At 45.5% G+C, this 15,211-nt stretch overlaps 1 protein-coding gene across 1 annotated transcript in view; it reads left to right on the top strand.

Moving 5' to 3' along the window:
* LTN1 (listerin E3 ubiquitin protein ligase 1) overlaps positions 1–15,211 on the top strand; it is a 452,785-nt gene that overhangs the window by 164,470 nt on the left and 273,104 nt on the right. The window contains exon 9 of the mRNA XM_085623083.1: positions 3,633–3,780. Within this exon, the coding sequence (XP_085479209.1) occupies positions 3,633–3,780 (148 nt within the window). The remainder of the gene's footprint in view (positions 1–3,632; positions 3,781–15,211) is intronic.

Here is a 15,211-nt window from a genome sequence, read left to right as displayed (position 1 = left end):
ATGGCAGGCCCTCACATGAATGAGTTGGTTTGGAGGGAATACTTGCCATTCGCTTAGATCTAAACCCTAAAGTAGGGCTTTCAATTATAATGTCTTTTGAGCCCCCATGAAGACGTGGAGGGCCGGGGCAGACCCTTCTGGCACCCCAAGTGAAGCTCCACCCCAGCAAGAATGTAACCGCGCTCTAATGGTCACATCCAATGTCAGACGAAATGTATAAGCATTGTAAACCTCGTGGCCTGTCCTCTATCTCTTCTTTCACCCCTTAGCTTTCATGCTCCTTTCTATTTTCCTTTCCTTCTAGATTATTAAGACAGGTAGGGAATGCACAGAATTATATAGGCAAAAAGCGAGTTGATGTAGCGATGCAAACCCTGTTACAGAATTACTAATGTGTTACTGTTTAAAAAATGTAATAAAACATGTTGAAATAAAAAAAAAGTCTTTGCCTTACTCGGGCATTATTGTTGTTAATGCTTCTTTGCAATCACCAGTTAAGCCATCCTCTCTTGCAGTCAAGTTGCTCCGCGAGGCACTTGCAAAAAGGGGTAGGGCCTGGATTATTGTTCAACGCTCATCTAATTTCTAGTTGACGACACCTAGCTCTTCGCCTCAATGTTATTGGCACAATGTGCTCTACCTGTGCCATAAGCCTGTGCATGCATTTTCTCCCTTGTGTTTATTCCAACCCCCCACCACCTGCGCTGTGTAGCTCCGCATCCCTCCCAGTTTGTCTGTAAAAGCACAGCAACAGGGATGCTTTTGCTGTGGTATAACGGAAAAGCACACTATAAGGGCTGTTTTTGTTTTATTTCCTTCATTCCACATATAGCATGAAAGCACACACTTTGGCACACAAAGGCTTTTATGGTGCTCGGGGAAGGGTAGTCAGCTGCATTTACTCAACTGGTGTCTGAGGCAGATGATGCACTTAGCATTACGCTTCGGCCAAAGACCTATAAATCTGCTTCTTGGGCTACTGCAGAGAACCAAATAGCTGAATCCTATGGAAAGTAAATTAGTCCTAGGCAAGCATTTCCCTTTATGTTGTGACTCTCCAATTCTGCTCAGAGGTTCCTTCGGTGAAATGTATTTGAACAATAAACCATGGCATTTATAAAATTTGAAAACATTGAATTCAATGTACAGTTTTGAGATGCAATCAGATAGCAGTTTTCTTTCCCTCCAGTATTTTTAAATGTTATTTCTTCTACTTTTACAAACATTGGCAAAGCCAACAGCTTGGCACTCACATTATAAAGTAAAGACCTTTTGGCCTTGCCAGTGCTTGTTTATTTTTGCTGTTGTTGAGTTCTACTGAAACAGCCTTTGGTGCATGTGCTCAGTCAAAGTGATGCTCTGTTATGTTTCTTTCTGTAACACATTTTAGAAAGAGACCAGCCTGACACTGTGTCATTTCACCAGCCTGACACCGAGGGATATTATGTATTCATAATAAACACGTTTGAAATTAACTGTAGTAGTTCTCAGACACCCCAGTCCTTTCATAAATGTGAACATTATGTGGTTGTTGTGTTGGACCGAACATATCCATGTTGAGTGTTTGGGCCACTCAGAGAGGCAGAAGGTGAGTCTGTCCGCTCCATCCTGCATAACGTCATAATTTGTCTTTTTATTATTAAAATGGTAAGGTTCATATTTTCAGCTTTCATGTAATATAGTAATTTCATGTAAGGACTGGTATGAGACCACAAAACAAATGTGACATGCGCTAAACAAATACTTGTATCATGAACTTAAAAAAAGAAAACTTAGAGAGTTAAACATCCTCTATCTAGTTTGAAACTATGGTTCTGGGAACCTGCTCTAGTTTTGTGGAGGTTAACTTTGTGAATATGCCTCCTCTATTACCAAATATTTGGTCTCCTATGAACAATTCCTTCTGTGAAACATGTTCCTGAGACCTGAGGTTTCTTGAGCTGAGACGATCTTGCTCAAGAAGGGGCCTGTTGACCATTGCTAATTTCTATTTGCTGAGTGAACTATTGGCAGAACTTTCTGGAGCTGAAACAGTTGTGTGGGAGCGGGGGTCTATAACTTTTTCCAAATGAACTGAGTTGACTGGAAACAGTGCAGAAGAAACCATTATCATAAAGGGCATGAAAATAGTAGGCCTTAGAAATTCCCATAAGCTGGACTTTTCACCTTTTTGCTGAAGCTTCTTTGAACTTGTCAGCTGAAGCCTCCTTCCCCATGAATGCCATGAATGCAATTGACTGGGGCATCAAAGAAAGAGTATCAGGCGTTGAACTCACTGTGCAGGATACCGGCAGAGCCCACTGACTTGATTTGGGCTGCTCTAAACCTGCAGAGAAAGAACCAGTTAAGGGATGGCCTAGCATGCATTTTGTTTTCTTAGTGAGTGTCATTCTGTGATCCTTAGGTCCAGCTTTGAATTCTTTTTGCCAGATATCTGTAGTTTCCTAGGGGCCCCTGCTCATAGTTTCTGAAGTACTTGACCCATTTCTGATAGACCTTCAGCTTCATTTGGCTGAAATGCTTTTTTGTTCCTTAATTCCGTAAAATTCGTATCACAGAAAGCTCGACCAGAGTAACATCTTCTCCTGGGACCCAACTGTGAGCACACATGGGTTGGTTTTACTGAGACCTCCATGAGGGGACTTTGACATTTTAAAAAGTTTTTTTCAATTTACACAGACTAAAGTTGAACACCATTTTCCATTCTGGTGGATTATTTTCCTTATTTTTTTTACTTGTAGCCCCTTAATTGTTCTCCTTGTTTGATTTCACTTTTTCCTCTGCTTTTGTATTTGTTTAAACTTGTTTTGACACATTAAGCGTTTTATTTCTTTATTTTGCTAACTGTGTTTTTTAGTTTTGTAATATTGCGTGGAGCACTTGACTCACTTTTCTTTTGGAATTAAATTTCTTCTCAAGAAAAAGTATAGAGATGAGTTACTGCTACAGTTAGGGCAAACCTGTTTAGCTATCTGGGTATTTCAGTTTTGGTAGATTGAGCGCTTGTTTCCTGCTGATAAGAGCACAGTAACCCCCATCGAAATCATGTTGGATTCAATACACAAGGCACCTCGTGCCTCCTTGATTTCACATTTTCAGTAATGTCTCACCAGTCATCTGGGTTGTAGTTTGTTAAGCTGGTGTGCAGCCAGTTCTCCTGAAGACTTCCTGTCTATGCCTTGTGTCTTCTTGGACTCAGTCCTTTCTGTCAGGCTGGGGGTTTAGAAATGCAAGATACTTTTCTTTAGAAATGATGTCTGGTTCCTGCCACCTATGTCGGATGCCCTTCGGGGCTGCCACACAATGCACTGATCTCAATAGAGACAAGATCTCAGCTAACTCCTAATGGAAAGATCCACTCACTCATACACTCCCATGCGCGTTGCAATCCATCACTAGATTTTGCATCACCCTTCCTTCCTGGAAGAGATACAGTGTCAGTTGCCCACACATGGTTGCCTTCTGATAAGCTGCCAGTGCACCCGCTGCAGCCCTTTAGCACTTATGAAGACTCGCAACCCGTAGGCAAAGTTGGTTTACAAATGTATACATCTATATACTTCAAATGATTAAGTCTTTGACATTTTGTAAATTGCAACATTTTAAAGATATTCTCATTATGTATTTGCTAGACTTTCAAGTGAGCGAGCCATAACCAGTCATTCGGAGTGCTGCGCAGTAATAACTGCTTTCATGGAATGCCTACGATTCACAATTCTGAAGAATCTGGGAGATGATGATGAGCAAAGAAAAGTCAGACAGATGCTCATCAACGAACAGGTATTATTTCCGTCTGCTCCTGTTATTCATCCTGCCCCTCCATACTCTCATATGTTGTGACTGAAGATGTTCCTCATCTTTATCTAATATGCATTAAGATCTTTTCCCCACTTCATATTTTTGTATTCTGGGTTCATGTCACCCAACACTTTAACAACTTCCCTCTTTTTCCTGTATTGCTTTACATCAGTATCTCATTAAGGAGGATTATATAATTTATGTTAGCAGATGTTTTGTAATATTGGTCCTTCAGGATATGATATCATATAGTGCCTTGCATGGATGAAGTCTGAAGACTTTGGGACTGTTTTAATGTTATGTTTACAACCATTTCTGAGTTAATGATACAGAGTTGCTTACTAAAAGAAATACTGTACAGTAGCTATGCTTGATTAATCTGGTCATCTTCGTCAATGGCTTCCTGCTTTGGATCCACCAGTGAATGGCTCAGTGGACTGACCTTGCTGAGGTTTCTGCCGAAAATAGTAAAAAAAACACATCTCTAGTGCCCAGTTTCTCAAAGTTCAGTGGGGTTCTGGGAAGCAGTGTCCACCCACAGTCCTAGAGACTGTTCAGTTTTTGAGACAATTCAAGCAAACATCTGTTCTCCATGGCTTCCAGTGGCAGATATCCAATTAGGTAGCACCTGCTATGATATCTAATTTTGTCAGTTTCTGCCCAGTTGGTATTGTGATTTTTTTAGTGGCTCTTTAATTCATAGGACAAGGGTACTCACTAGACCCTACAACTTTACTAGCTCAAAATAGATGCTAGACTTAGGAACTGACCTCACCTTTAAATTCCAATATATCAGAGACTATAAATACTAGCAAGATGGTTCAAAGACTTCGAGAATCAAGACAGCTGGCTGAATCAAATAGAATCTCAAGCCTAGCCCACGGTGTGAAGGTGTGGGACCTCCTTGTCTCTATTGGGAGCAGAAAGAGGCAGATATATTCATCCTAACAGGATAGGTGGTGGGAAGCACGAAAGCATATTTCTGCACCATTACCCAGACCATGCTTGTCTTTGGTATTTGTTTTGTTTCTGGGCCAAATGAGCAGTAGCGGTCTTGTGGCTCTTCAATGGTTAAGCTTCCTTCATGTAGATCTACACTCATGTGGGCCATATTAAAGTCTTTGGTTGTAATGATATACGATGTAATGAGTCGTATTCGTCCAGACCAATGCTGATCGCACCTCCACTGCGACCTTCGCCAGCATCGCATCCACCGATCGGCGGCGCCCCCCCCCCCCAATCCTCATTCCTGACGACACGGAGCGTCCCCCAACGCAGAGACCGGTGCCGACGGAGCCATACAGCTCCATGCTGTTCACCCTGCCTTATTTTGAAGGGTTAGGGATGGAGGAAGAGGATTGGGAGGGGGAGCAGGATCACTTAGAAATCCCACACCAACAAGATGTGGACTGGTACAAGAAGTTGGGTGATGCCAGTGGTTTGGTCACCTCCCCAGACCGGCTCTACTCTCCCAAGCTTTTTCAGACAGGAGAGACACAGCTAAGTTCGCCATCCGATATGGCTTGGACATGACGAACTCGCTGGGCAGAGCGATTTCCACGATGGTGGCCGTTCGTCGCCACGCCTGGCTGAGAACATCTGATTTTTTGGGGTATGTCCAGGCTAACCTCAGGGACATGCCCTTTGATGGCTCCTGTCTCTTCAGAGTCCAAGCAGATACTGCCCTTGAGCGTTTCAAAGATTCGCGGGCCACGGCTAAGTCTTTGGGCCTCCCCACAACATCAAGGGCCTCACCCTCTATCACAATGAATATCCGGTCCCACAAACAACATTGCAGTGTCTCAAACACACACACGTGGGCAGCCGAACAGACGGACAGCCCTATCTCCCAAGCACAACAAACCCTAAATCACCCCCTCCCCCAACACTGCCATGTGTAAAAACACGACACAAACCCCTCACTAAGCTGCCTACAATCGCAGCACTCCAGCCCACCAGACAACGCGGTCTATACACTGAGCCGTCTATAATCCCAACGCACGCATACAGCTCAACAGACTGCACCCCGCCGTGTCTCGGAACCACAACCCAAACCTCCATCTACAACCACAAAACACACTTCCACTTCCACATTAAGCACTGCCTGTATTGTTAACATTACAACGGACACCTACAGGGCCCTCAGTGAAGACTTCCCTGGCTGGGCCCATCACACACCCACGCCTCCCCAGCACTACCTGTCAACATCCCAATACACAGCTACTACAATGCAGAACTCCTCCCTAAACAAGGGGGCTGCTACAGTCAGTGCAGCAGGTGCAGTGGCAGCAGGTGCAGTGGCAGCAGGTGCAGCGGCGCCAGGTGGTGAAGGGCCAGCTATACCCTTATTGTGGAAGTCTTTTACTACGTGGGGAGGGCAGGGCGCAGAGGGGCTAGTTTTCTTGGATTTCATCGAGGCAACCTTGGGTGAAGCGAGCAAGTGTGATTCGTGCAGCAGGTGTAGTGACACAGAGGCTCAGGGATGTGAAGGGCACATTGCACCCTAGCTATGTCTGCCTTTCAATACCTAGTGTGAGGAGGCGCAGGCAACTGGAAGCCACTGCACCCAACACAATGATCACAAACCACCTTGATTTTGGTTAACGCGAATCTCAGCATTGCATGCATGCAGTGGCAAGGCTATCAATAGTGCGGCAGGTGCAGTGGCGCCAAGTCCCAATCTAAGCGGCGCACTGCATCACCATTTCAGCTGTTTTTATGGTTGTTTTTTTTTACTCAACCTGGAAGCAATCGGTCCATTTTATCTTGGCTTCATTTAGGCCTGCAGGACCCTTATTATTCATAGAAGGCGCACAAAGTCTCAGAAAGTGCTACGAAACCATACAATTGGTAAGAAGCGCGCTTCACAAAAAGCCTTGACAGAACACACACACACAGGTGACATCACAACTCACTCCGACGGACTCCCTCGCCTTTAAATCCTCCCACACAGCCAGCATTTTCTTGTGTAGACACACAAACACGACAGGCTCCGCCCACAAACCATTCACGACAGTTCACAGTGCCCCTGCGCGACCTGAAAGGACTTCAAAGCCCTGTCCCTGGCAGGCCGGCCTGTTCCCGCATAGTGCGCCCCAACGGGTTGCTGGCATCGCCATGGCCCGATTCGCGACACTCTATTAAGACACGTTTGCGCTGACCTTTCGTTTCATGGCACGTTAGTTCAGTCTATTTTCACTTTATCAGGGCAGCTCATTTTTTTTTGGCCTGCGTCCCAGTTTTGAGCAATTCTGAGAGTCAAAACCCTGAGGTCAAAGCTGATTGGCAGCGCGGTGGAGTGCAGTAAGCAGCGGACACTAATAGGAACAGGGCCGATTTTAACAATCCTGCAGCCCAATTTGTGAACGACTTTCACAGAACGTTTTACTACTAAATGACCATTCAGACGCAATATATTTTTCATAGAACTGTGCGACGAGTGTTTTTCCCCATACTTTTTGCAGCGGTAGACTAAACATAAAAAAACAAGTGCATACTTTTTTTTCAGAACAAAATTTAATTCCATGCCGCACGCCATATGAAATAGTCGTGCCGCGAACCACAAATAAGAAGAAACCAGGATAAGAAATGGGGCAAGAGTGCAGGACAGCCATACCTTGACCTCTTGTTGTTGGAACCTCATCGTTGGACCTTGCCTGCTCGTTGCTGGAGCTCATCATGCACCGTTGGCTTCAGGGTTCCGTCACGGGAGCAGTACTCCACCAGAGCTGTTTTCCGAGTCCGCAGGGAGAGCATCGGGCAGTCGTATGGTGCAGGAGTGTGCTGCAGCATCGTGGGATGGACGGAGCAAATTGTGTTTCATTGCTCCTGAATCAGCGGCCCAAGTGGTGCCAAAAATAGAGGTGCGAGTGATATCGTGTGAGCCTGTCTGGCCTCTCGGAGGGTTGGCTTGGCGAGCGGGCGGCTCCACAAGGAAGCGAGTGGACGTGGGAGCTGTTGGGACCACCCACAAAAGGCACAAGCCTCTCACGCAGCAGCGTGCAAGCCAGCTTTCCTGCGATCCAACCAGGGTGCAAAGAAGCAGGAAGTAATGCCGGGCAAGGGCAGGGAGCTGCAGGAACACCGTAGGCCCACACGCTTCACAGAACAAGCGGCAGGCAGTGAAAGCAAAACAAACACGCCCGCGAGTGGTGCGCGCGCGCGTGCCACAGCGAAACATGTGCTTTCAATTATCGCGCCCGTGTCTGGGCACGATATTTGAAACCACATGGCCTTTGGTGCGCGTAATAGACACCAATAGGCCATGGGCCTAGCAATGCGCCCGCCTTTGGCCTATTGCGTGGTCTCTTTGTAAAAAACACGCACACAAAGGTCAATAGCGTGCCACAAAAGGAAAAGCGCACGCATGAGCGTGTGCGATTCCTAGGTACGTTTTCAGACCCCCTACAAGAGGTCTCTCGCTGCGCGAGACCTAAAAACTCTCTAAGTGGTAGCTGTGGAGAGCAGCCTTCAGGCTTAGTCCAGAAGGAGTGTAAAGCTGCTTGTTTTACGAGTACTTAATCTTATGGTATAGGTTAAGTGACAAAGAATCACACAGTGTAGTTATAAAAATATGTATTTCATTACAAACACTCACTAACACAATTGTATTATCTCCTACCCGGATATAGAAACACAATGCACACACTACTTAGGAAATAGAGCAGATAAGTAGCAAAAATACAAAGTGGTCTCCACCGGGAGACCATAACATATACTATAATAGTGGAATCTGAACCACGACTCAAGTCACGAATGGACCCAGACGACGTAGAATTGTTGGGGACCCAAGGAACCACCCTAGGTAAGTACCCAGGAACCCCACGGAGGTCGGGTGCATACTGTGAATACGACCGCGTGGTCAGCACAAGTCAATGTGTAACACACGGTTGCAGTTTTAAAGCAAAAGGACTCTTCCCAGTAGACCCTGAAGAAACCCTGTGGAAGATGGAAGGTTGGAGAGTCACCCCACCCGTGGATACCCCAGGAACCAGGATACCTACACCATCGAAGCCGGGTGCATATGTGTCCAGTGATGTCGGAAAGCCTTGTAGACCACAATGGAGGACTTCAGGAAAGATGCCGCTGGAGGAGAAGACAAAGGAGTCTGGTGGAACCCAAAGGTGGATTCAGGATGAGAGGTACCTGCAAGCAGAGGGGACAGAGTTGATGCAAATGAGAAGTGACCAGGAGGCATGGGAGACGAATGCCCACGGATATCGGAGATGCAGGTGCGGTTGACCGTGCCTTTGAAGTTGCAGCTGTGCAGATCAGGCGACGCTGTGGAAGACCAGGAGCCGTTCACAAGCTGTCACACGTCGAATGTCAAGGGCCAAGGGGTCAGTGTCCAGCAGGGGCACCAACAAGCCTTGGCATCAGCAAACAACGAAAATGACGAACAAGGTGCAGTGTCGGGACCAGCAAGGTCCAAGTGACTCACCACAACCAGGTACGTCAGAGCAGGCCTGAGCAAGCAAGAGAGCCCACTGGAACCAAAGAAGACCCTCAAGAGGACCCACAGGCCGAAGGCATATAAGTGGCAAGAGGACCTCGAGCAGCTCACCAATGAAGAAGGCCCACGTGCAGAGGAAGAGGAGAGAGTCAACAAGCCTTGGCAAGTCAACGTGGTGCACAGGGGTTCTGTTCCAGCGGTTCTGACGAGGGATACTGGCCTCAAACTCAGTATGAAAATAGTGCAGGCCTCAAGAGAGTTGCAGAGCCACCACCTGTGTTGCTGAGCCTTTCGGAGTCTGTGGGAGCCCAGGATCAGCAGACCGGTCAGCTGCGTTGTGGTTCCTGCAGATGCAGGGGAGTGACTCCTTCACTCCAAGGGAGAGACTCCTTCACTCCAAGGGAGATTCTTTTGGGTGTCTTGGATGTCCACAGGCCTGGTGAAGAACCTGTATGTAGCACGGGCACAGATGTTGCGTCAGACCAACTGGACGACGAGACCAGGAGCAGCAGGAATCTTCCCCGGTGCAGTCTTGGTTCCCAAAAGCGAAATCCAGTGAAGTCCAGAGTGTCCAGATGGTTGAAGTTGAAGTGGTATGTGATCTGAATCTTGTCCCATGACAAATCTAGGGATCTACCCACAGGTAAGCCCTTAAGTACCCTTAGGAAAGGGTTGGGAATATTCAGGGGTCCCCACTGGAGGATACTCCCATGTCCTTTGTCCAATTTTCAAGCAGTCTCAGTGGCGCTGGCAAGCGCCCCCACCCTGCCCCAATACAGTAAACCCTGTGCCAATACACTAAACCTTCTCTGTGAGGCGGTCACACCTCCCTGTGACAGGAAACCTATGTTCCTGCCTTCCCCTGCTCGAGCTTGGCTCAGCAGCAGGAGGGCAGAAATGTGTCTCTGGCCGGCAGCAGCCCTAGCTTACTGTCTGGGTCTGGAAGACTGGTACCGGGAACACTGAGAGCCTCCTGGAGGAGCTTTACAGTGCCTGGAATAATTCCTTGTACACCGTTTATGATGTGGGGGTATGATTCCATCCTGTTTGATTACAAACATGACAGGGTTTGTTACAGCTAGTTTAGAGATGGTCATCGCATCATGACGCATGACCACTCTATGTCGTAATGGCTGATGCACTTACAACCCGGGAGAATGGACTCTGAAGGTTGTAGGGGTTCCCCTGCTCATACAGGGACACCCTCACACTTCGGACCCAGCACCCTGCCTTCAGGATTGAAAGGCCTGCTTTAGGTGTGACTTATAGGTTTTAAGTGTAGTGACCTCAGATATAGGGAAACCTATATCTGTTGTAGGTGGTGCTAGCACCAGCTTACACAGGCTGCAATGGCAGGCCTGGAGTTCCAATTTGAGTGGTCTCTCATGGGTGGCATAATACATGGTTCAGCCCATGGGAGACCTCTGGTGTACCTATGCCCTGGGTACCTTAGTACCATATACTAGGGACTTAGGGGACTCCAGTAGCCACTCTGGAGTGTACCTAAGTATTCACCATGTCCAATTTTGGGAAGAAGCTCGGAGACTGGGGTCCTGATTAGCAGGAGCCCAGTCAGACTAGTCAGGAAAACATAATGCCACCAGCAAAAAGTGGGGGTGACCATGAAAGCAGATCCTACTTTCCTACAGATTTTCCAACTGAGCTGCAAAGCAAAGATTAGAGGAAAAAAATATTCACATGAGTTTCCAAATACTGTATTTTTTTTTCCAAGCACCCTATCAGCATAAAATAGCTAGATTTACTGAAAATGAGTTTTGTTTCTATTGTATCTGTTCTTTATTTTGTAATGGACATTTCACGCCCTGTGCTGCAGTGGCTACCTGAATGTGGCAGTCTACTGTCATCCAGAGGACAATTTCAGTATTTTTAGGTTTCAACTGAAAATGCAGTTTTTTGCCCTGGTGGGTGATAATTGGGTGAAACCGGAAACCTTAGCGATTGAATGTGAAAATATAGCTTTGATAAGCCTTGATGGCTGGGTCTCAAGGTTTGCAACTCATTATCCAAAGAGAGAGTATGTGACAGTCTATCAAACGATTTTTGCATCTTATCACGGAAAGCTGAAAATGTATATGGCGAACCAGATTTCAGCCTTCACGCTTTGATGTGACACCACAAAGGCTACTTAAGAATCATCATCTGTGAAAGTCTTGGGCTTAATACAGAAAATGCACCTGACATTGATTAAAGTGTAAAAGAAACTTCTTTGGATCTCCAAAAAATTGTAAGGACATGCCAAGAATATGGTAGGAGTTCCTACTGAATAAAAATATTCAGGAGACAAAGTTTCTCGCAGTCAGGTTCTAATACCCAAGGATCTTTGTGTTTGTTTTAAAAAGCAAAGGTACCTGTCATTTTTCATTTATGTATTTTGTATGGTGCTCAACCCTTGGTTAACTGCAACTAATTTCGACCTTAAATAGCTGCTGTTTGGCCAAGATATCAAATTTCTAAGACTGAGTAGTATCAGAATCCATTGCTCATGTTGGATAGCATTTTCGGCTAGGAAATGTATGAGAAAGTACTAACCTTGTGCTCTGGAATGGGATAAGAAAGAGGGCACGGACACTAGTTACAACCACTCTTCGTTGACTCTTTACGGTAGGAATGGGTATCTACCAGCCTAGGATGTCTTTAGTAATCTTCCATGAATGTCCTGCATGTAACAACAGTAAAAGGACATACCTTAAAGTTGTCTCTGGATAACTAACTCTCTGTGTTCTTTGTATGAAGCTGACCCCCCGAAGCAGAACTATATCTGGGTATGGCAGGGTAACCCCTGCTATACATTATTAGGCTATTGCATGTCACGAAAGAGTTCCGGGGCCGAGGTGACTTGCACTATCCTTTTATCGTACTGGAGAGGGTATTTTGTTACTTTTCATACGTGGTCACACTGTCACCCTTCCAAGAAACAGCTTAAATCTTTGATGGCTTGCTCTTCTACGTTTATTGCAAGTAACAAGATTAAAAGCAGAATCTGTACTCAAAAATTAAACACACTGATAATCAAGTAGTACTTTTTACGAAAAGATATTATAGTCAATTTTAAATAAGCAAGGTTAAAAAATGCTTTGTCTCAGATCCTTTAGAAACATGCAGAGATCCTGTCTTTCCTGCAGTGGATCACAGTGTGTGCAAAATAAACTTGTTACCATGAATTTCTCCATTCTACTGATTCATTTTTGTGTTTAAAGGAATATATCTGAAGCTGGAAAAGAAAGTTCAGTTTTCCTCGTCTAAACTGTGGCTGTAATTATGGACTGTGACCTGCTCCACCCTGGCTGCGGCTCTGACAGGCAGCATTGTGACTTCACAACTCAGCTGTAAAAACAAATAGCAGTTGAGCAGCTATGCCATTTCTTTATGACAGATGATTAGTGACATCACAACTCACCTGTAAAAAGGAAGTTAGAGATAGGCTTTTATTCTGAATTGCAGGCTCCCATATATAAAAACGCAATATAAATGATGACTCCAATGCAATATAGTTACCTCGAGCTTCGAAAACACTCACCTTCTGTTACTGATTATTTAAGTTTATGACTATTTTCTTTTTGCAACTGGAAAACAATAGACTTTCATTAATGTTCTGTGATGCCCATCCTTAAATATATATGTGTCACTGAATACCATTTGTATCTTAATACACATTATATTCACATGCTATAATCCCTTATACTTGATGCAGGAATGCTTTCTATTTTTTCACAAAAGTATTCAAACTTCAAAAGAATATAACTCCATTTCAAAATCTTTGGCTATAAAATTCTGGGTTCAAACTTAGCTCAAAGTTTTTCCCATATCAACTTGACTTTTAGAATATGTCTCCGCAATTGAAATACCTTTCAGCTAGTTCTCAATTGCAAATACATCAAGTCTGCAATCTTTGTTTGCCAAGAGGCCATAACAAGACCGGCTGCTTGGACTTCGAGGCTCTCCTGTACAAGAAATACATCTGGCACCAAACACATAGGTGATGGACGCATTGCACAATACAGTGCAAAGCTCTCCTGGGCCACCGCCCTGCCAAGGCATCGAAGAAGTCCAGGGTTTTACTTCGATTGATACAAGGGTGGGGCCTCTGGGATTCTAGAGACCAATGAGGAGTGGAATCCTGACTCTGTATACTTAACCCCTTCCCCGCTCATGACGGAGCCGCTCCGTCATGAGCCACGGTGGCCGTGTGCTCATGACGGAACGGTTCCGTCATGTCACGGCCGTTGGCGGCCGCTCCGCCTACGCGGCGCTGTTTCCCCGCCTGTGCGGGGGGACAACGCAAATGGGCGGAGTCATGACTGAACCGTTCCGTCATGAGCACAGCTCAACCGTGGCTCATGACGGAGCGGCTCCGTCATGAGCACAGCGCCACTGCGCTGCCCCCCCGCACCCCCCAGCGCTGCGGCGGAATTCCCGCCGCAGCGAAAGGGTTAAACAACTTTGACTTTGGAGAAAAGCTTCTCCACTGCCCCCAATGAAAGCTACACCCATGACCAAAATGATATAGTGGTTTCCACACAAACAACATGTAGAGAATCTTTCCTCTAGGGCTCGACCTCTAACTGAGCCTCTGCTCCAGGTCAAGGAATGGCATGATGCAGCTATGCCTTAAGCTCTGCACCACCACATTAGAAACCTTAACACTTGGCTAAGCCCACAATTCCCAAGGTACCATAACTCTGAAAAGGACTTTCAGCACTGGAGGGACAAGAATCTGAATGTTGAGGCTGAGACCACCATTCACGACACTGAGAGCCATCAGATATGAAATCGATTCCCAAGACGCCTGTGGTGTTCTTAGCATCCCTGTCTAGCATCTCGGTAAGCAGCAGGTTCTGGAATGTTAGGTGTCCAGAATGATAGCTGCCTAGCGATGTTTGAATGTTCGTCAGTTGTTTTGAGCTTCCTGCTGGATGGGGTCTTGATATATGCCTGAACCTGAATAAACCACAACTGAACTGCCTTTCATGTCTACAACGTCTTCTTAGAGAGAACACACCTCCACATTTTGGCGACGATTAACCTGCGCGTTAAAAGGCATGCGAGACCTCAACAGCAACCTATTTAAAGAAGAAATTGTTCTTCGCTCACCGGTTTCTTTTCAAACCGAATACTTTAAAATGATTTAAAGAAGTTTTGTGCGCTCCTTCAATGCCGATGTCAACAAATGGAAAGTGACTAACAGGCACTAGCGCACAACGTTAAACAGGGCAAAACGGTAGGATCTTTAAATTTTACCTCATCCAAGCACGGTGTCCTGTTTCTTATCCACGGACATCCAGGGGTGGGTTTACTGAACTTCAATATATAATTGCAAGCGCTTCCCAAGACAAATCCTTCATCTGCGCATGCTTGAAATTGACGTTTTCTCCCCTTTTGTTTCTGAAACGCGCAACTGGAATGCAGCGGACATTTCATACAATCTCTTTGGCAGGCATCTTGAGGAAACACATTCCAACTATGCATGCTCACAGACAACACGGAGATAAAATACAGTACTTACTCATGAAATCTTGGGAAAGTGTCTATATTTTCATTACAGTCATTTGCACACGGCTTGTTCATAACGTGCACACCGTTATTTTTTGTTGTTGTTTCTATTAAGCTTTATGCCTTTCGCTGATGTGCACGTGCTGATCATCACAGCGCTGATGCGCACAGCTTCTTCTGTACTCCAGTAAAGCTCACAGTTTATATCACTTTGACTTGTGATAAGCATTCATGGCCATTATAACATTCTCTTTGGCAAGTGTTAAATTGGTTGAAGAAACGCTGATGCTCATAGCTTGTCAAGAATCACAATAAACTATCTATAAATTACAGTGATTATTTGACGCTGATGCGCACAGCAGATGTGCACAGCCTTCTGTTTGATCATTCACTGATGCACACAGTTTTCTGTTTTGGAACATTTCTCCTACTCATTTCTGTTTCATTTAT

Source organism: Triturus cristatus, chromosome 8, assembly GCF_964204655.1.
Source record: "Triturus cristatus chromosome 8, aTriCri1.1, whole genome shotgun sequence".
Taxonomy (NCBI): domain Eukaryota; kingdom Metazoa; phylum Chordata; class Amphibia; order Caudata; family Salamandridae; genus Triturus; species Triturus cristatus.
Note: the sequence above shows the minus strand (reverse complement) of the source record. Positions and strands in the feature narration are given on the sequence as shown.